Genomic DNA, 22,823 nt, shown 5'->3' on the forward strand with positions numbered 1-22,823 from the left:
GCTAATTTCATGTTACATATCTGATAGGGTTTACCTGGAGGAATTTTTGGATTACTGGGTAATACTGTAGTTAGTATCATGATTTGTAGTAGTAGTGTTTTACAGTTTTGCCTCAGATTTGTAGAGTGAGGGAGTCATTACATAAAATATAAAAGAAAAAGCTCACAAAGTGTTCCAAAATAATCCATGTATGGCTATAAAATATTAGAAACCACAGAGTAAGTGCAACACTGTCTCACGGCATTTGACAAAATACACTAAAAACAATCACCACTGCTACTTATGTAGTAGGGCTGGAACATTTTTGAACCGAGACTTTTAGCCAATCAGCATATGAGAGCAGTCATTGCCCCGCCCATTTCATTTGGAGCTGTCACGGCCCGTTTTTGATGCCTTCAAATGACTTTGTTCAAAAAAGGAATTTAGCGTACTCAGTTAATTAGACTGAAAGTCAGACTTTATAGGACACCCGGAATGTCGGAGTGATATTTATTGTCTTGTCAACAACAAATAGCAATAATACGATGCAACAAATGCTGTTAAATAAAATATAAAGTACTTCCATGCCTCTTAAACACCTGGTAAATACGTTATCTTTAAAATAACAGTATCTACCAAAACAATTAATTTCGTTGACATTGTTTTTCATTAGTATTAATCAGACTTCTACAATTTGCATCTATGGTTTACAACCCGGAAACTGTAATTTACAAGTGTCATTGAAGGCATCACTTCTCCTCCAGCGCAGACGGAGCCATATGAGGTGAACCTGCTCCACTGGCGGCCACAGTAGATCCATGGTGGTCAGCCGACGGTGGTATATTGTTTTACGATGATATTAGGTAGCTTGCTGGCTAACTAGTTTGTTACCACAGAGTTTACAAGATTTATCTAGCTAGCTAGTTGTCTAGCTAGGCCGATGTTGCAGGCGGAGGAGGGAGTGAATTTATTGTTTTCCATCATGACAAAGTCGTTCCGTTATTTTTAGCTAGCACTGCAGCTAATAGCGGCGAGCAAAGCGTGACTAACCGGCCTGTTGTGTGACAAAACAATAGAGATGGAACCGTGGCAGGACGCGGCCTCCCAGCAGGTCAAGCTGCTTACAGCTCGTCTGAATGAGCTGTTGTCTAAAGGCCTGGGGCTACTGCGCTCCGAACTCGGCGTGGATTTGGGACTGAAGCCGGAGCTCATTCCGCCATGGGTGATCCTCTTAGCGGCATGTACTGGACTGGTGCTGATGTTCGCCCTGTGGGCCTCCGCCTGCCGGGCTCTCTTCAAGAAATCACCTGCCGTGAACCCCGTGGATGACGGCGTAGAAATAAAGCGAAGTGCCAGTAAACCTGTCAAATCAGAGGAGCCGAAGAAAAAGAAGAAGAAGGCAGAAAAGGTATGTATCAGCTGAATTAAACCTTTCCTTTCTTCATAACCTCGCCGTTAGCGAGGCTAGCTGTCAAGCTAACGCCCCAGTGACAGTTGAAGCCAGTTGCTAGTTTTCGACATGGCTATAGTGGCTTGAGGTGGTTTTATATATTGTAACACAGCTGAAAATTGTTATGGCCCGCTTCATTTTAACTTCACATGTCCTTCTTAGAAATCCCAGCCTAATGGGAGAGCAGTTGCCGAACCACAGGAAGACGCCATAGTGTCGGAAGAGATAGTGGTGCCACATCACCAGCCGCCCCCACCAGAAGCCAAGGCTGACAAGGCTTCAGAGGTAATGTGCTATACCTTTTGTGATGGATGTGGCCTGTTTGTGTTTGTAAGGGGTTGCACATAAGTCGCATTATTTTTGGGGTCCTCTTCAATGAAAAGCAGTTGGGGAAAACTCCACGCTTTCCCACTGTCACCCTGCAATGATGCAACCAGACCAGCTGCCAGTGTTAGGTTACACTTTTTAACTTGCAGATGCAGCAAAATCCTAGAGGAAGACTCCTGGCTCAAAGCAGTACAAGGTGTGGCGTTTGATCTAATACTACTCTCCGGATACCACAAAGCAACACAAACTGTGGTCCTAATGGCACCGGAGTCAGAAGACTTAACTGTGCAGACACCAAGAGATGGAAATAGTGCTTACAAAAAGGGAATGTAACAGATTTAGGGAGTCTTGGACAGTGTATGTAGTTGCACTTATAAATAGACATCGGTTGAGCATGCTGATTTGATGGACTGTCTGTGGTTCAGTAAGCATGGGGTCTCTTGCTCAGTTGCAGTTCTTGGAGATGAAATCATATGTGCTGCATAGTGCCATTCCAACATTTCTTTCAGCACAGTGTAATAATTAGGTTTCTTTGGTTATAAACTGGCTCTTTCTTCTCCCCTTTGCCCTTTTATTTCTTTTCTTTTAGGTAAAGAAGTCCAAGAAGAAGGCCAAACAGACTGTAAAGGAGACAAAGACAGTGACTGCAGATGGCAAAGAACCAGAAGAAGGTAAAATATTATGACTCACACTATAATTGAGTTTTTTAGGTCAAAGTCGTGTCTGGGAACGGAGTCCTGTTTTCATTCATTTTTATTTATTGTGCCAACATTTTCAGTAACCACATCATTGCTTTTACTTAACTCTGTAATGAATTTGAATGCGACCTGGGTTAAAGACTTGCTTTATACCTGACTTATTGCGTTGAGAATGGGGCCAGTCTCAGCCTCTTTTTTTCCCAACTAAATCTATTGAGTTTGTATTTGAACAGTTTCTGCATCCATTCCTTCATCCCCCTGCCTAATCCATACTATATTTCCCCACTAATCCCATAATGAACCTTTGTGGTATTTTGCAACTAATTCCAAACCGCACTCAATGTTACTTTTCAGGCACATGGGAGACCAAGGTCAGCAACAAGGAGAAGCGTGAGCAACGCAAGAAGGACAAGAGTTCCAGTGATGGCTCTGCCAGTCCGGGAGGAGGGAACACACCTGTGAGCGCTCCCCCAGAGCAGCCCAAGGCCTCTGCAGCCCCCCCACCTGCCAGCCAGAAGAAGAAAAAAGGTCTCTCTTAACTCTTAAAATGTGTATATTTGAATTTAGGTTGTGATTTCCTTCTTTCGCTTTAAAATTGTGAGGAGGGAATGAGTTTGCAAAGGTTTTGTGTTTCTTGAGTGCGTACATGCACACAAAGGGCGGACCCTCAAGACCATCTTGGATAAACAGCCTAATTTGGCATCTAGAGAGAGATCTGTCTATCTCTGCCTGTTGTTTCTGCATAGGCTGTTTTTGTGTTTGGTTGGTCTCTTGTTGACAAGACAGACTATAAATACAAGCATTAGGGGACTTTCATAGAGTCTCAAGTGAGTTTTCCCTGAAGTGTTTGTGTGAATGTGCTTCACAAACAGGTTGATATGGAAGGTGCATTTGGCATATATTGACCTTTTTCAATCCTTTTTTTTTTCTCAGGAGAATCCACTAAAGCGAAGGCAGAGAAGGTTGAGGCTGTTGTAGCTCAAGGTACTTATCAACAGAAAAAGCTCCACACATTGCTTGACACCCTGAGCACTGATCTCTCATCTTTGGTCTGTTCAGTTAATCATAAGTTCACATGCTGCTCTGGGAACTCCAGTATTAGATGTGTTGCTAACCTGATCTGTGTTTATTCTGGCTGAGTATCAAATGTTTCTGCTTTGGTGTTAGTTAACAGCAGCGAAGCGGCACCAGTGGCCGCTGGTGTGACTGACATGGCGGTTAAGGTTCCTTCTCTCACTGCCGCTCCAAAGACGGGCCCCTGGACCACCAGTAGAGAACCAGCGTCACTGTGGAGGGCGGAGATCGATGGTAAAAATATTACAACTCTGCTGCTTAACTGCTTGGTTGTTGCATTAGTGTTATTATTTTATGAAGCAATTAGTAATGCCTGCTAACCTCTATCTCAGCAGCTGTTTTAAAAACTATATTAGTGTGGCACTAATTGGATTCACTGAAAGCGATGGTAATAAACTGATCAAGACTTGGACAGATGTGACTAATCCACTTTAAACATTGTCTCTTAGGGACTGTTGTTATAAAATCCTTATAAACCTCCTAGAAAAATATATTTGAAACATATCTATAGTTATTAGGTGATGTGTAGTTAAATAGGAAAACAAAAAAATAGCATTTTTACCATAAATCACATTGGTGTTCCACCAAAACCCTGAGTTTAGGTATCTGGAGTCTTGGAAGAGAAAACATAGGAGTGGTGCATCCATAGAGTTTAGAGTTTGTCTAATTATGTTTTTTGGAAGAGTAAATCTAGCTCCACTCCTCTGTTCTCATTCACCACCTCTCCGTAAAAATTTTAGCAAAGTAGAAGAACTGGCTTTTTAAAATCAAGTAAATACTGAGATTCATTTATTCATATTTTCTTTGATCATGGTTAGTCAGTCTGCCCCTCACTGACACTGAAGCAAAGTTTAGACAACCCTGAACAGTGATCATTCTGTTATTTTGAAAGTTTGATGAAATGAGGCTGTGTTTGCTTAAGTCTCTTATTTAATTTAGTTTTTATTAGATGAACCTAACCTGAAGTTAAAGTTCTTCCAGGCAAGAATTTTCAGTGTTAGATTAGAGCTACAGAAAAGTCTACTCCAGTTGAACATGAACAACAACTCAGAAACTGCTTGGATTTTCTCAGCTCCTACCGTGACTAACAAAAGGCCAATCAGATTTGATTGACATCGTGTCAAAAGCTAGAAAATTACATCTCTGGTTGGAGGGGAAAAGATAATTATCCTTTAAATAAGGAGCTAAAAATAACACTAGTCTGAACAATTAGGGAACGGATGTTTTTAGCGATACAAAACCTAATCAGTCCTCATCAACACACTTCACTGATTGATAATTGCTTTATTTATGTCGATCACTAGTTAATTGTGTTGTACGGTGATGTCTCAGCGTCTGTGGAATGTGTTTGTTGTAGAGTCGTGGACCGTGATTGACAGGGGGATGCAGACAACAGATCTGAATCTGGTGTCCTTCACCAAACTGGGAGTCGGTAAGTATTCAGTAAATGGATTTAATGATTGAAGTTTAACTTGACTTCCTGTGCAGCAAGTTGAGTTACTGTCCCTCATGTCTCTAGAGCCCAAGCCTGTGGGTGACCTGCCCTGGCTCAATCAGCCCAGAGTGGATGATGAGTGGTCTGGACTCAGTAAGGATGATATATTAACTTTCATCTGTCCACTTAATCTAACCTTTTACTTAACCTTGTAGCCACAGCGATCCTTCTTTGCTCTAATCGTTTTCTGGCTCCGACGCGTCGTGTTTTTCAGACGGTGGTTCAGTCGACCCCAGCTCTGACTGGAACGCCCCCTCTGAAGCCTGGGGCAACTATGAAGAGCCCACCCCGGTGCCCGCTCACGCTCAGGAGCAGCCTCTCCCTGAGCCCGCTAAGGTTAATCTGCTGAGTGCCGCTGCTGTAAGTACACACAGGCTTGTGTGAAAACTGAGCATTATGGGAGGTAACTAGAACTTTAAAAAACAACAATCCAGTAATAGATAACTCCTCTGGGCTCAGGCCTCAGGACAGCTGTCCTGGTTCTTCTCCTTACTGTTCACTCTGCAGCTCATAGAAGTGACTCAACACTTTAGATTGAACACACACACATGTTGTTTTGTTCTTTTATTTCAGAATATTACAACCCCTGCACAACCACAGTACACCCACACACACGTTTATTAATTCTCAGGAGTTTGTGGATGTGGACAGACCAGACTTAAACGCTTTTCATGGCAGATATTTTTGCATGAAAATATAGCTGCAAAATACTAACATAATTTAGTTATAGTGGGCTTGCATTGCTGTTTGCCACTGTGTCTTTTTTGATATGACCACCAGATGGCGTCAAAGTAAGAGCTTTTAAACACCACACATAGTAGCTATAAATATGCTGCATAACCCAACTCTCCCTTTGTCCCTTCTGAAGCTTAGTTTCCAGAGTTCTTGGTCAGAGTTAAGGGTTATTACTGGAAATGATGAAATTTGACATAATGTCTACTCTGTCTTTTTTTTTTTTTTTCTTGAGTCTGTTCCTGTTTTGTCTCTGAGTCATGTTTTTATCTGTTTCTCAGGACGATGATGAGGATGAGAAGGACAAGGGAGAGCCTGCCGCTGATGGAGCAGCTAAAACTAAAAAGAAGAAAAAGAAGAAGAAGAAGGCTGCTGAGGAGGGAGGAGCAGGACAGGTCAGCTAGTCAGAATACACAGAACCACACACAGAGTGTAGAAATGGAAGCAATTAATTTGCTAATCACACACTATTTATATGGTTAAATGGCAGTTTGTACTTTGATATATTACAGGATGCATCTAACTTATATAATCCAATAATGACATGTTGTTGCTAAATGCTGACTAACGTCTATGAAAGACGTTTCATTTTTCTGGTAGATGTTTGACATTCAGGAAGCTTATTGATTGAAGTTCACCTAATTCACATTTCTAAAGTTTACCATGAATTGTCTTGTCAGCCTGATGTAAACTCAGCTTGTGTCCTTGTTTCCTGTGCAGGGCGAGGTGCCAGAGAAGGAGGCGGCACCTGCAGCCCCGGTGAAGAAGCAGCCAGCACCTGTTCAGGAGAACACTGCTGCCGTCCAGCCTGTCAAAGCAGCTGCTGTTGAGGTCAGTGAAGGGATGCCACGGTGAGGAAGATTTCCTACCGGTTCACTCGTGACAACTAGTGGTGTAACAGAACGTAGTTGATCCGTACGGATCGCCCCCCACAGTTCAGCACGCATGTGAACCGCGGAGTAACTGCAAAATTTAATGTCTCATTTAAGACAAAATGCTGTAAGCACAATTCATGGACAGACAGTACGTCACTAACTGGGATTTTGAAGAGCAACGACCAAACCAGCATCTAACGGGTCTGAAGTGACATCTGCAGCTATGTTTACATGCTGTTCAATGTGCTGCAGCTGAGCAGCTAATTAGCTATCTAGCTGTTAACTGACATTAGCGGTGCACTTTTCCCCGGTTCATGTTTGTTTGTTGACTCGTTCAACAAGCTGCAGGACAAGACGTGTGTTCATGTTTGTAAGTTATCATCAAGTTTTGATGATGTGGACACAGAATGTTGTTTCATTCACTACCATGTTTAAAAGAGGAAGGTATCAGGCCTCATATTGCTATTTAATTTAACAATTGAGCTTTGAACATTTTATATATTTTAGGATTTCATTTAAACATCTTGAATGTTGTTTTCATTTAAGACCATGGGCAAAAGTTCCAAGTGTTTTACAGAATATATGGAAAGCAAAGTTTTATTTGTCTTCCCCTGTGATACGATCTGTGACCCGTGAGTTTTGTGATCCGTTGCACCCCTAGTGACAACACTGGTGTTCACCAGTTACACCAGACATTTTACAAGATCAGATATTTATTGATGATGCTCAATATCTGTAGAGTGTTTACTTTATCTTACTACTAACTGTTTCCTTTTTTTTTTTTTTTTTTTTAAGGCGCGAGTGGAGCGACCAGTGAAGGACAACATATCCCAGAAACCCCCTGTCACACAAGTGCCACAGAAGCCAACCGATGGAGAGCCCACTGCCAAGCAGAACAACCTTCCTGCTCCAACACAACAAAGTAATCACAGCAGTCTGTCAGATGCAATACAAAGTCATCCAGAGCACAGTCTACTACTTAACAATGAGCAATTTAGCTTCACGATATTTCTCAGGGATACACCTTAAAATGTCTATAATCTTCTTTTTTTCTTTTTTTTTTATTGAGCCATGAATTCTGAGTGTCTTTCCACATCAGCCGTCTTTTACAGTGTCTAACCACTACTTTTGTGTTGATGGTCAGTTTAACATTATGGCATCTTAACAGCTTAAGCAGTTTTAACAGCCAAGCATCTGGGATTTCCTTCATTTTCTTTTCTTTTTTTGAACGTATTGAGCTGCTAACTCAGCTACAACACAAGTGACTGTCAAATCTCTGTGTCTCCAGCGCAGACATGAAGAGTTGGACAGCAGCTGCTCATGGCTGGTTATTTTGCTTGTATTTCTTCTTCATTGTCGTCCATCCAACTAGTCTGGTAGTGATAGCTGGTAGTCTTTTTTTTTTTTTTTTTTTTTTTTTTTTTAAATGTGTGTTGAATAAATGACTTATTTATAAGACACTACGTAGTCATATTTTCAAATCTCCAGTCAGCTCTTAGCACTGACTTAATGTAGGGCCCTATTGTGTTATCTTTTTAAAAGGGGGATATATGTTAATAACAAAGGTTCGGAGGAACAATCAGGTAACGTCATTTATCTGAATTAGGCCCACAGGGCTAGCATTATGTTTAACAGAGGCGTCTGAGCCATCACAGCACCTGCTCTCAACTCATCCTCACCACCTTCACATCCACACCTACAGTTCAAAGATAAAATCATTAAATCTGTTCTCAGCAGTGAGCCAAAGGGATGCGTGACCCTGCTGACTTGAAACAGCTTGTTCATCACTTATAAAAACTTTGAAAACTAATTTAAGAATCACATGTTTAGAGTTGTGTGACTCATCTCCTTCTTTTGTTTTCCCCCCACAGAAAAACCTGAGGAGAGCCAAGCGCCCAAGCCAGCAAAGAAGAAGAAGGCAAGGAGAGAGACATGAGACCGAGTCCACTCTGCAGACCTCTGTATGCAAAAGACTTCATATCCTGTTTATGCAACACCTTTTATGAGAAGAACTTTGAGCTAAGGTCTACATGATGGACTTACCTTAAAACTTGTCTGGAAAATGAAACCAACTTTTAAGCAGGTCGAGTGTCAGCCGGTGGATCATTGAAAACTGAACCTAGATGCAGTGCAATCTAATGCGGTGTTAATGATTTTTCAGTATGCATTTGATACTCTGATTCTGTCTTCTAATTCCACTGAATCAAATAACTGATTGAAGGAGCATTATTGTAGTAATTAGAAACGTAGAAAATACTGATCATGTTTAGAAATTTGATGTTGTGGTGGCTAACGACTGGAGTTTACTGTGTAGAGAATGAAAACGGTCAACATGCATCAGGTCACCCCAACACTGGGCCGTGATGTTGACCTGGCCTTTGCTTTGCAGTCTTTTATTTTGCTCTTAACATTTGTGGGCCATGATGGTACAGTGAGCGCCGCTGCGAGAAAAGAGCGGACAGATCAAATGTTTATTTCAACAGCAGCCTCAATGTCAGCGGTTACGGCTCAACAGGGTGTAAACATTTGTGACCTAAAGGAGACATGAGCATCGTAGGATGCAGAAAAGGGAATCATGTCTGCTCTGTATTTTTTTTTTTTTTTTTGTTGCATTATTACGTGTGACGACGAAACATTTCAGCTGATTCACTCCATCTGGTTTGTCCCATGTCTGATGTTGTGCTGCGGTGTGTCGAGACAACTGTTTCCTTGCTGTTTTTACTATCTGTGACTGCTTTGTGGCCGGAGCATTGTGGGAGCCTCTGATCATAGATGTACCATTGCAGTGTCATCAACCTCTTCATGATTTTCCACCTGTGGTTGATTCAAAAGTCTTCAGAACCTTTTGTAAAACCTGTTTGTAATAAAAGAAAAGTTAAAGCCATATGTAAAAAGACTAAATAAAGGCCAGTTTTTCTATATTCAGGCTTCTTTTGCAAGGATTTTTTTTTTTATGTCACTAAGCCACTACTGCGTGAAGATTAATGAGACAGGATGACAGTGACCAGGCAGGTCATTTGTGCTGTCACTCAAAGAAATCTAATGCTCAAATGATTTTAATCATCAGTACAAATAGATTTTCATGAGCTGTCAGGTTGAAGCTTCAGGCTTGCCAGCTGCCCTTGAGGAAATTGAAAAGAACAAAGATTAGGCCATTAATATAATTCATGATTTCATGGGAAATCCGTAAAAGAGGAGTGCGTCATAGTTAGACTAAAGGAGGAGGAATATGTAAACAGTGCTATGGGACTGTCTAAATGTGCGACCTGTAATTTCTGGACTGAAAGTACTTAATTTGAGCCTCCTCTCTGTAACTTTCTGGAAATGACGGGTTACATCACCGGATCTGATCCTATCTCATCTGTCACACGCTCCCGTGTTTGTGAGCAGGACGCAGTGAGTCGCTGTTCAGCTGCGTTAAGTTGCCAGAGATGATGAGAGGAATACCGGAAGTAAGATGTTGACGTCAAAATAATCGCGTAATGTCAAACCATCACTACTGGTAATACTGGTCTTAAGAAGTCAACATTGCATCACCCCTTTTACAACTGAGGTGACCTTTGATGCCTACGCTGGACATTTTTCATGTGTTGAGAGAAAGACTAGACAATATGTAAAGCTAAAACAACTAGCTGATTGACTTAAAAGCTGCAACTATTTTTGATAATTATATATCATTTTACAAGCAAAAATGGCCAACAAAAATGTTTTTGGTTTCATGTGATACAAAACAAGCAATATAAGTCATCTCATTTGTGACATTTTATAGATTAAACAATTAACCAAGAAAATACCAGTTAGATTAATTAATAGTAGAGGTGAAATGAGTAATCAATTAATCAAGTAGTTAATTAGAGCAGCCAGACAGACACTGGTGCCAGCTTTTAGATATGAAAGACTTATTGCTGTTCTGCAGTTATTAGGCTACTGTTGTTGCTGCTGTCACAGGTATATTATAGTTGATGAAAATTTGTTTTTTTTAGACAAAACAAGCAATATGAAGGATTGGATTCTGGCAAATTATGAGCTTTGTTTTAATAGACAAAATGATTAATTGATTTATTGAAAAATCAGTCAGCATTTTCATTGTTGCAGGCAGCTCTTATAATGAAATCTATGCCAATATAAATGATGATGATGAATGAGACAAATATGGTTTGTAATAGACCATTCAAACCAACCTAGTGTGTAATTTCCATCTTTATACTTTTCTGAATCAGACAGGTTTAACAGCCTGTGTCATAATGCTACATGTAGAGGAGGGGAAAAATGCATCACATGCAGCATATTATGGGATGCACTACTGCAAATGGAGGACATATGATCCCATATCTGCAATGCATCTAGTTAAGAATAGGAAAATGTCATTTTGCCCAAAGACACAGTTGTTTAATGTCCCATAATAAACATGTTTGTTACACTTGATGCTACAAATGAAAACACAACACAAGTTTATTATCGGGGTTTTATTTTGAATCCGGAAGTTATATTTTACCTGACGCTGACTTAACGCTGACTTGACGCTGGCCGCTCCGCTCCGTTAAGCTGCTCACGGTGATAAGTAACGGACAGGTCAGAGGCAGGCGGATCCTGTTCGTCATTCCTCAGCGGAGGACGGACGCGGAGCGGACGTAGCTGGGACAGCGGACTCTCCTCTTCACACACAACAGGCAGGATGATGATGATGATGTCCCCGTGGGACCGCTGGTACTCCACCAGCTGCTGTCTGTGTTGCCATGTCCGCACAGGAACCATCATCCTGGGCGTCTGGTACATGGTGAGCACCGCCTATCTGTCTGTCACTCACTGCATCCATCAGGGAAAACATGACCTCATCAGAAACGACTCATTATATATTCAGATATTTTATGATCTAATCTGCATTTTTGTGTGTTTTTCATCATTATAAACATCTTGATTCTACTTATGATTATTTATCTTCTTTTAGTTTATTTACTTGTAGAGGCGAATATAGAAAAAAGTAGAACAAATCTTAAATTAACATAAGGTTAAATTTGTTTTTGGACTGAATGAAAACTATGTTGCCTTGATTATGTGTCATTCAAATCTAAATGTTGAAAATGAATGAATTGTCAGTTGTGTTCAATGCACCAGTCTGTCAGTGTGAGCATGCAGCAGGAGAGGGTTAACTAAACCAAACACCACATGTGGAAAAATCCTCTGTCCTCCCTATGAATAAATTAGCAGCGGGCCTCTTCAGGTAGCAGGTTTTGTGTCAGGCTGCCTATTGACTGCAGAGAATTTTCCATTACATTCACCTGATCAATGGGGATGTATGAGTCATCTGCATAATGAGCTGCACCGGCCAGACCAAAACAAAGGCTTCTGTACTGTATGTGCCTGGACTTAGAGGTTTTACAGTAGATATACACGTTTAACATCACTACACTATCTCTAGGCTTAATCATCATCTTTGTGGTTTCTACAGCCACTACCTGAAGAAAGTCAGAGTATATAAAGATTAATATTTCCTTATTTTTCCTGCATCTCATGATGAATTCATTACACGTCAGCTGACAGAATGACACACTGCCCGCCGCCTGCTCATCCATATTGTTGCCTTTATCTGCCCATATGTTCTCTGTCCTTAAGCTCATCAATGCCGTGGTGTTACTCATCCTGCTCACAGCGCTCAGTGATCCTGAGCAATACCACCTGACCAGCGCTGAATTGGCCAATGACCTGGATGTCATGGATGACGCCAGTAAGTAGCCCAGAAGGCCAGTGTTTTACAGTAGATAGCTCAGAGCTGTAAACTAGCTTGGAGAGGACAGGACTACATTATGTATTTTGTATTGTCATATATTTACTGATTTTCTCACATATAATCACATCTAATGTGGTTCAGTAAGCAGCTTTTTCCTGTTAGAAATCAGCCTCTGTAGTGCCTCTGTTGTATCTGAAACTAAATCCCCGACAATTGACTGTGACAGATGACTTAATCTCTTCTCGCGGGCTCATAGGCTCAATTGTGTTGTCAACTGATTAATAGAAGGATTTATTATGTTATTAGAGGGACCTCACACATTTGTCCAGACGATGGTCAGGACCTCTTTTTAAATCAAACACCGCAGACATGCACGCCCAATGTCCATCTGTGCAGAGCATTTGAAAAGCCTTCTTAACAGACCAGGTGTACACTGGAACAGTCTGACTGGAGGCGGGCCACAATGTGAGCTGCTGGTAGCCTCTGATTGGGAATGACTGTATTGTCCCAGTTCCAGGAGATTAGGCTGTCCGATGATCCATTACTGCAGGCTGGGCCAGCTGCTGCCACCCCTGCATTAGTCCCACACTTGACCTGAAAAACGACTCCCTCTCGTAGGATCAAGAAACACTGTAATGTGGTTCGGTTGTTTCAGCACTGCAGAATGATCATGTCTGACAAGAAACCAGCTGAAGTGACAGTTGTTGTGTGTTTTTTTTTTACTTTTTATGCTTCTGTCACTCCATATGGGTCGGAGATATGCAGCTGATTTCACTGAATAATAAATATGATAATCAACTGCAAGTGATTCAGGACCTTATTGATGCTTTTCCTGCCAAATAACTCAGTGTGTGTTTGATATCTCGCCTTTGTTGACAAAGGCACTTGTCATCATTTTTGGTGCATTGGCTCAAAAATATAATTCAGAACAGCATCAAAGCCTGTTCAGCAGCGCATCAAATATTCAAAACAGATAGATAGGATGAAAGAATAAGCCTGTAAGGTAATGAACAGTGCTCTGCTATTACCCTGCTATTCTGTTGTTGATGAACACTGGAGGGACAAAATGTTGGATTTATTGCTCCATGTCACACTAACTGAAATTAGAAATAGTTTGACTTTAAGGGAAATATGTTTATTTGGAGGTGCCTATAGTCAGGAGGCAATTAGCTTAGCTGAGCATAAAGACCGAAAGCAGTGGAAAAGAGCTGGTGTGTCTCTTTCCAAAGTTATCAAATACACCTATCAACACTTCAAATCTAACATCTTTACATTTCTGTTTGTGTACAAATTAAACAAAGCTAGTCCCCGTGCAGTTTTTATGCTAGCTTTATAGCTTCATTTAGCTCATTGTTTTGGTTTTACAGCCCACAACTTTTTTTGGTTCATTCTCACCACTCTCAGCAGCTGTTTTAAGCAAACAAGCTCTAAAAATCCCCACTGTATAAAACCTGCCCAACACCAGACTTCAGACAGACAAAGGTAGCGGATATTATTTATGGTGGAAACCAAAAAAAAGAGCTCAAAGGAGAATATTGGAGTTACATTCATCAGGTGGGCAGAATCACTGCACCAAACGAATGCTAATGTTTCTCTTTATCTATGTAAACAGGCAACTTTTTGTTAACAAGTTTGTCATATCAACTTAAAAGGTGATAATGTGTCACTACTCTCAAGTGGCCCAAAAAATCTGTTATTGCAGGTGGAAAACTTAATCGACTTTTGATGCTAGGCGAAGTTTCTCCTATTGACAGCATACTGGTTTGTATAAATAATTGGTGTTTGATTTTCCAAAGACCTGATTCAGCCCCCACATATGAAATGCAGCTAAATTATATTCTGGGAAAGCGTCAAATTCTTTTATGAGAAAACATGATTCATCCTGTGGCTCAGAGGTGCTAAATATTCATGATCAGTTCATAATAGAATCTATTTTCATGGCATTTTAATGGGTCACAGGACACAAATGTTCTGCCACTGAATAAACTACTTTTCCTTGTATCGCTGCATGTATTTTAATTCTGCCCTGTGTCATCCTTATGTAACAGAATGATTAGTTCTGTTATTTTGAGTTGATATGAGGTCAGGCTGACATGTACTGTAGCGAATCACATAGTAGAGGTTAATTCCTTGTCTGGTTGACAGATGCAGCATGTCATTTATCTTAAAAACATTTTTTTATGCGGATCAACCAGACATGATGTTGTAAACATTTTTTGACTTGGAATTAAACCTGCCTTTATCAAAGTGACCTTACACTCACTATGACTACACCTCTCTCTGATCCAGACATGTGCATTGCCTCAGCGATCTCTCTGCTGATGATACTCATATGTGGGATGGCAACATATGGTGCATACAAGGTAAACTAATGATTTATTTGTTTTTTAAACAAAATGTTCTGCACTCTTATACAATGATTGTGTTAGTCAGACTGCAGAGGTGGAACTCAACTAGATAACAGTCATTTAGAGCAGGTGTTGTGATGGAAGTGAAGTGATTGTCAGACTGAATGATTATTAATGTTGCAAGCTACGGTGAAAATGTTGCTGAAGGGCACCATTCTACTGCTTTTATGCACATAAACTGCAGCTATTTTTAGAGTCTTCTCCTGTTTTATTATTTCAAACACACTGTAATCTCCCTGCAACCTAGTTCAAGCTCTGATTTATGTCCAGAGAGTTGCTTAAAGAGCTCAGCTTGATTCTCTGCTCTCAGATCCTAAATATCCTAAATACCTAAAACAGATATCTCTGTTTCAGCTGCGTGCCGCCTGGATCATCCCATTCTTCTGCTACCAAATATTTGACTTTGCTCTCAACACCCTGGTCGCTGTCAGCATTGTGGTTTACCCGAACACGATACAGGATTACCTGCAGCAACTGGTAAGAAACCTCTCAAGTGAAGTCAGTGACACCTAATAGGGTGTCACTGACTTTTTTTGCAGTTCACAAAGGTTTTTTCAAAAGCACTTGCCATTCAATCATCTCACATGTCAGTATCGATGCACAGCCACAGCTGCCTTTACTGTCTAATGAGTGGTACTCTGTAACCTCAAATGAACTCTTTCTGACCCCTCTGCAGCCTGATAACTTTCCCTACAAAGAGGAGATCGCTGCTCTCAGTAATGTGTGCTTGGTCCTCATCGTGCTGCTCTTTATTGGCTGTATTCTCGGCTTCAAGGTAAAGTTTGCTTCCCTTCTTTTATGTTTTTATTCTGCAGCAGGTTTTTGCAGGCCTGCTAAGCTCACAACACATTTTCTTAGAGCAGATGTGGCTTTATATTGACTTAAGTGGGGTGAAAATGAATTTGCTTTGACCAATCCTGAGGAACAGACACCTCAAAAAGTACAAGACGTGTTGAATCATAGTTCCAGTTGACCTTTTTCACAGCAGTCATTTTTAGTTGTCACAGTAGGAAAAGCACAAGTGTTACTAATATCATTAACAATGGCTCTGCTCTGTTGAAGTGTCCCAGTAAGCCATGACAGTGTGACAGTGAGCAAGCATTCACATTACCAGTACAATACAACTGTGACGTGTCACAATGTCCTCTGTGAAAAAGGCTGATGAAAATATTTCTGACTGATGACAGTAGAAATAATACTAAGTTTGGTTTGATGCTGTTGGCCTTTCTGCATTACTGGAACAATTTAATATCACAGTGACTAATTACTTGTTCAATCAGTCTTTAGCCAAACTAGTGGTGTGGCTCTAATGACGGCAATATCTCAGTCAGCCCAACACTTTGGTGCACACTGAAATATCTCATCAACTGTTCACTGTCACAACATTTTGTACAGACATTTATGGTCCCAGAAGATGAGGCATACTGACTGTGGTGATCCTAGCACCATGACATTTACATTTTTGGCTTTAAGTGAAATGTCTCTGGATGTTGGTTGTTGTGGTTATAATGCAACTCTGCCAACAACCAAAAATATTAGTATTTTATAACTACCAATGTAAGTCTGAGATTTCAAGACAAACATCTTTTAACTGCAGCCGTTGATAACACAATAATATATTTTGTATTAACATAGATAAGAGAGTTTTCTGACTTGAAACCTCATATTCCCTCAGAGTTTGTATTTGTATCAGCAGTGGTGTCTGGAGTCATTTCAGGATGATGCAGTAATTCACTTTGCACAATCAGCATCATTATCACAGTGTCAGTATCATTTACGTTGGAATGTGAGGTAAATTGAGTGATCTCTATTGCAGCAAATGGCTTTCTGCAGATTCCTGCGGAGGCTGTTAAAATAACTTAGCTGCCAGAGCTTTAAGGGGCTTCTTAATTGGGTTATTATAGAAGTTTGAGCTCTAGGTTTATTCGATGCTAGTGGCTGTAGCAGATGGTGTTGTGTTCGGCCGGGGAGTTCCAGCAGCAAGCTGCCTGCTGAGAGCCAGATTGTTCCTGGATGAGAGAAGACAACAGGAACTGGGGTTTTTGGTACCCTGAAGTGATGTATGACCCTCAGATTTAACCTGAAAACAGAATCTGCATTCAACAAGTGAGAGAGTGGATTATTACTTATATTTTATGTGGTTTTCTTTCCGAGTTTAACCTCTGTTAGTGAGAGTGTGTTTGGACAGGACAGTCTCTCCAACGCAATGAGACATGGTGTGCAGGACACTATGTTGTCATGGTGCCATCTGTGTCTGCTGGTGTGCAGAAAATACATGACATAAATGTTACATCACAGCTTCCCTGCGGACCAGATGACCTAATTATATTTTAGAACACCTTGGTACATTCATTTGCAGAATAATGAGGAAAAGCAGATTTTGTTGAAACTACAGTACTGTTGGAACTGTGCTTGAAAATACCAGCTATGTGCGATGTGAAGACAAGTATACTCATATGATAAATTGGCTGAATTTATTAATTACCATAACCTATGTAGTATTATTGATTTGCTGAATAATAGATCATATTGGATATTGACTTTATGCTGTTCACAATTCTAATTTGTGTTTTTGTTCACTCTGTTTGACATCAGGCTTACCTGATAGCATGTGTGTGGAACTGCTACAGATACGTAAGCGGCCGAGGCACCTCTGAAATCCTGCTCTATGTTACAACCAATGACACAACGGTAAGTCACGTTGGATAATCTGTACTCAAAATAAACTACAGTGCTCATGTTCATGGTAATGAAGGAACATGTCACCCAGTGTAATGCTGTGATTTTTAATAGTATTTGGACAACAATGGAGCTCTACAGCATAGAGGAATAAGACAAAAAATATAGATTATCACCAGACTTATTCTTTAAACAAAAGATGGAAGAACATTGACACCGGGCTGAGTCAATGCTCTGTTTAGCTGTTCAATTTTCTAGGAAATCACACTACGGTTAAGTAAAACTGTAGAAAAAAAAGGACTTTTCTACCTTTTCTTCCTGTCAGACCACCTGTGTGAATGCTAGTAACATTTTCCAATGAGCTGTTAACTCAACGTCTTTCTAGAAAGCTCAACAGATGTCTGAGGGCTTTCACTTCAACGCCAATAATACAGACATTCCTCGTGTGCAGCTGAACAAATACTTCTGTCAGTGTTAACTATAAGATAAATATTTTCGCAACAGATTATAATGTCCGACAAGCCAAGCGAATGATTTACAAGTCAGCGGATATTAATGAAATGTAGAGGTTCACCATATAAAATGAACACATCAGATTAAGTTTAAAAAGCAGCATTGTACGTGTGAGTAATAATGTATGTATATTGCTACCATATTCACAGTCCATTATACTGCCTTTTATGTCTATATTTTCATTTAGAGAGCCAACATAAAACAAGACCTGATCTTGATTTTCTGCTTTATTCTTCTTCCAAAGGAAACAAAACAAATGCTGTGGAAAAATGATTTCCTTATTCTTTCCAGACCGCAAGTCACGTTTTTTATCGTCTGTGTAGGCTTCCTCTGCTCCGGCCATCATGGCAACTGTAAAGTCATCATGTTGGGGGAGGAAGGAAGTATAAAGTTGGGCTATCAGAGCAGATATTACACAGGCTAGTATGCATGGATGATCAGAGTTAGAAGGAGAGATGAGGAGCCATGCTGGCGAAGCCATTATGACGGTGGCTGAGGCACAGTAGTAGTACAGTAAGAGAACTGTGGTGTCCTGTTGCTCAGGTCTGGCTGCTACAGCGCCTGCTGCCCACACACCTATTATAACTACTGTACTTATACTTTGACAGAAAGGAGAAGAAAAATCAGGCTGTAAAAACACCAATGACTTGTTTTGACTATCGCAAAATGCAGTTGTGAGGAAAAAGCGAATATTTTTGGTTTTCAACATGAACTCTCAAGGAGCTGGCTTCCCCTTGAGACCATATTTGATCTTGCAGTACATCGGCTTTCACAGGTATTTTGAGAAATCTGTACTCTGCAGTCTGCAGCTTAAGACTCCTCTGAGTGTAACATTCCACACAATTGGAAACAATTCATGACACTCAACAGCTATATACACTGTATGGCTTAATGTAATGTTTTGGGTCTTTTAAGAAACAGAGACTTCCACAGGCTCATGATGTGTAAAACACCTGAGCTGTAAAGAGAAAAACAGGAGACCGCTCTCCAAACAAACTGACATCATTAGTGAAAAGTGCCAGAGAACCTGCAGCCTGCCCCTTTATTTCCTGACGTTAGCTTCACCTCTGCAGGTATGCTTTTTCAATCAGAGCCAGGCATATTCAATTGGTCCTTCCCACAGACTGCAGGCAGGTTTGTGGCTTTTGGTTAGCAGCTTGCATGGCTACACATCAGTTATACTGTGGTTGTGTCAAGGGTCCACTAATGCATTCCATACGAGTCGAATTCCTGGACGTACACACTCACACCTACACAGTTAGGTGCTTTTTCCGACAATAAGTGACCCTTAAAAGTCCTCATAGAAAAAAAGATGATTTATTTCTCTGAATGACGTTGATATAGGTGATGATTCAACCATTAATTAGTCAGGCACTCTTGAGATTTCCGGCTTTCAAACTTTCTAGCTGGTATTGGAACAAAGGATTACTTGTGAGACTCTTCGCCATTGCTTTGCATTTTAACTGATCAACAACAGTAGAACAATAAAAAGCCCCATTCTGAGACTGAAAGAAGTACATGATAATGAGGTGTAGTAATTACAATATTTGAATGGCTGTATATCCTCTCTGTTAGACATTTCTGTTGGATCTGCAGCCCTCATCAGCCAGCTTTTTATTTCTGTCAGTGACAGGCCACTTCAGTTCAATATACACATACACATATTGATTTGTGTAGAAGGAACCATTCACCAATAGAGTCTGTTAAAGGTTATTGATTATTTAATGACCAAGTACTCCTTAAAAGATGAGAGTGGTTTATCTTCACAAAGGAAAGACTGGGCCTGTCTTTATTGACTGAAACCCTCAGTGACTCATTATTTTAAATGTGAGTTAGGCTGGTCAGACACACGGTGTTGTTGCATACAAAGTCAACTGAACCATTAAGACGGCCGACAAGCCTGTTTGCCATGGTGTCAACAGCAAAGCCAGAATGGGTGTTGAGTCACACCTAAGATGTTCTGACTCCACACAGCGTTAGCTTTGCTTTCCTGCTGATGTTGATTAACTGAGAAAGAGGAAGTGTAGATTCACACATTTGTTGGAAGGAAACACTTTCTTGTGAATGTTGTTAAGATGTGTGAACAGGTTTATTATAGCAATCGTGATAAAAACACTGCATTTCTACAGAAACATTTGTGCTTTTTGGAACACAAACCAACAGGGAAACATCAGAAATCCTTGGAAATTAGTCAGTTAATCATTTTGTCAAGTAACAGGACACTCAGCACTGAGCAGGGACATCTGTCCAACAGAAACTGTTGTCCAACTGCAGAACAGGTGGACCCAAATGCAGGAGACTGCAGGCAGAGCAAGGCTGAAGAATACCTTCTTTATTTTAGACTCATGCAGGCAAAACAAAGCTGGCAGATCAGCACGAAACAGAAAGAGAATATAGAACAAGGCAGAGCAGAACAAAGGATCCAACAAAACTGGACTGAAAAACCAGGACTTAAATACAAAGTAAACTGACGAGGGGATGAGGTGCATGTTGAACAGGAGAATAAGAAAGGAGCTGACAGGCTGGGAAGTCACAAGGAGCAGGGCAGGGCTAACGAGGCGTGAAGCAGGGCAGGTGTGGCGCACAGGAACACAGAAGGGAAACACAGAACAAACAGAAAACCAAAAAACCCAGAAAACACATTATAACCATGCACAAACCATCCCAGAACTCACATGAACACAACTTAAGTGCATCTGTCCTTCTTCCCACTAAGTGCAGTCTTAAACAGGCAGGAAAGCCTGAGGGCATCTGGTGGAGGGACATAAAGCCAGACTGGGACAGAACCATAACAAACTGTGGCTTATCTGTGATGCACATGGACAGCCATCAGCTCAGCGGTGCAGTACTCACCGCTTACTTTTGCAAGCTGCTAGTATGCTACACTAAACTACACTGCACTATGCTAAATATTTTTTCATCTGATTTATTCTATTGTTTTAGTCTCAAAGTTCTTCGTGTCAACCCATTGAAGTCTCTCTGTGTATGAAATGTGCCTTGTTGCCTTGACCTACATACTTGTGTTACACATGTTACATAATCAGATTTAGTTAAAATCCTGCAGTTTAGCCTCTTTATTAGGAAATCATGATGGTTACTATGCCATTTGTTCTCTCTCTGGGCTTATGAATATTTGTCTTAATCCAAAGCACAGTTTTATAGTTTGTTTCTTCTGTTTGGAATTACACCAAACCTGCTGTAATATTATGCAAATTTAACAAAAACATGTTTAGACACTGATAGAACTAAAATGACTATAATAGGCCATAATAATGTATGCTGTGATTCAAATTTTTAGTTTGGCACAAGTGATTTTAAATTGCACCTGCTGTCTTGTAAAGCCGAATATTAAAAGCGCTCATAATATTTTCTCCATTTCCTTCTTTATTTCCAGGTGCTGCTACCCCCGTATGATGACAGTGTCAGCATCCCGCCTAAGCAGGCTCCTCCACCCTACTCCACTGCTACAGCATGAAAACATTCCCAGGATCCTGCTGACTGGACCTTGCTGATAATGAAACCCCAGCAAAATGTATGCACCACACTGCCTCTCCAGTGTACAGTATATTCATGGATATATTGTTGCTACACACACATACAGTACAATACACCATGCATGCACTGACACGTACAAAGCCATCTCACACACCACTACCACCACCGTGACCTCTCACCCCTTCTTGTTATTTATTGATGAACTCATATACTTGCTGTAACTCTTCCATGTATCCATCCCGTCTCTGTTAGTATAATTCCAGAAATGATGTGCATTTTTATGCATTTGGATCTGGGTGAAATAACATATGAAAGCACTAGAAAGTTTGATAGATGATAGATTATATATATTTTTATGAATTCTCTTTATGCTCTGTGTGTACCTGTAATAGTATTTTGTGAATCCGACCTTTGATAGACATTAACTTATGCACAACTTCAAAAACTGACGATTTTATTGCCCACAGTAATGCGTGACTAGTCGTCAAGTGTTTCCTGTTTGTCTCTGCTCGTGATCAGGGTTGGATTGCCTTCATTCATAACTTTCTCTCTGATGGGGTGCACTTTAAAGTATGTGAAGTGTCATCTTGACTGGAAGTTTCCCAAAGAAATGCATCTGCCTGTATTCTGACATGATCAAAGAGCAACCTAGTGTATATCGAACATATCACCTTCTTTTATTGTTATATTCATCTGAAGACAGAATCGTCTTGTGTGTTGAGTTGTGCTGGTTGACCTTCATAACTTTTAAATGTAATGTAATTGTGTGTTTCTACTGATTGATGAGAAATGTCTTGGGTTGCTATTTATTTATTTTGACAGTGCAGACTGATCTGGAATCAGTTTGTTCTTTGAAGTCATGATGAATGAGTTGCTCATGAGAAATTGGTGTAATGACTAGATCGGGCCTCTCTACGTTCAGGAGCTCAATAAATATGGACCCTGTGTGTTTTTTCAATTAAGCTGATGGGGCTTCTGGTCTGTGTAAACACGCAAGTCTGTTGCACCAGATGCAGTTATTGCCAAGCTGCTCCCTGGACATAAAATATTCTGCGAGGACACAAAAGTCAAAGCTGAGGACTGCTGCTGTAATAAAGATGTGACATTTATTTGTCTATTAAAATTTCACCAACAGATGTTTGTGTTTCGTTTGCATATGAAGTAGAAGCTTTAGCATGAACTCAAATATTTTGTCTCACATTTTTGTACCGAGGACCAAGTTGAGGAAAACTTAAAGTACATTACTTAACATATACTTATTAATGTGGGCGTTATTTAGAATCATTTAGAAGAAAAATGTGCACTGCTGACACTGACTCTGTATCCTCAGCTGAAATGGCAGATGTGGCCCTGGAAACTATTTGTAAGAG

The 22,823-nt window shown here is 40.5% G+C and overlaps 2 protein-coding genes across 2 annotated transcripts; both read left to right on the top strand.

Moving 5' to 3' along the window:
- Nucleotides 1-737: 737 nt before the first annotated feature.
- Nucleotides 738-9,551, top strand: LOC121906296 (protein LYRIC-like). The gene is made up of 13 exons (XM_042425090.1): nt 738-1,387; nt 1,592-1,714; nt 2,346-2,427; nt 2,809-2,982; nt 3,388-3,438; nt 3,622-3,762; nt 4,886-4,960; nt 5,048-5,116; nt 5,238-5,383; nt 6,037-6,150; nt 6,476-6,586; nt 7,426-7,552; nt 8,502-9,551. Exons 1-13 carry the CDS (start codon nt 1,058-1,060, stop codon nt 8,564-8,566), a joined length of 1,608 nt encoding a protein of 535 aa, XP_042281024.1. The 5' UTR covers nt 738-1,057; the 3' UTR covers nt 8,567-9,551.
- Nucleotides 9,552-11,020: 1,469 nt separating this feature from the next.
- On the top strand, nt 11,021-22,540 carry LOC121905875 (lysosomal-associated transmembrane protein 4B-like). Its single transcript, XM_042424428.1, has 7 exons — nt 11,021-11,407; nt 12,244-12,355; nt 14,648-14,721; nt 15,121-15,243; nt 15,443-15,541; nt 17,362-17,457; nt 21,353-22,540. The coding sequence occupies exons 1-7, from the start codon at nt 11,306-11,308 to the stop codon at nt 21,431-21,433; spliced, it is 687 nt and encodes a 228-aa protein (XP_042280362.1). The 5' UTR covers nt 11,021-11,305; the 3' UTR covers nt 21,434-22,540.
- Nucleotides 22,541-22,823: the final 283 nt, after the last annotated feature.

Source organism: Thunnus maccoyii, chromosome 10, assembly GCF_910596095.1.
Source record: "Thunnus maccoyii chromosome 10, fThuMac1.1, whole genome shotgun sequence".
NCBI lineage: Eukaryota > Metazoa > Chordata > Actinopteri > Scombriformes > Scombridae > Thunnus > Thunnus maccoyii.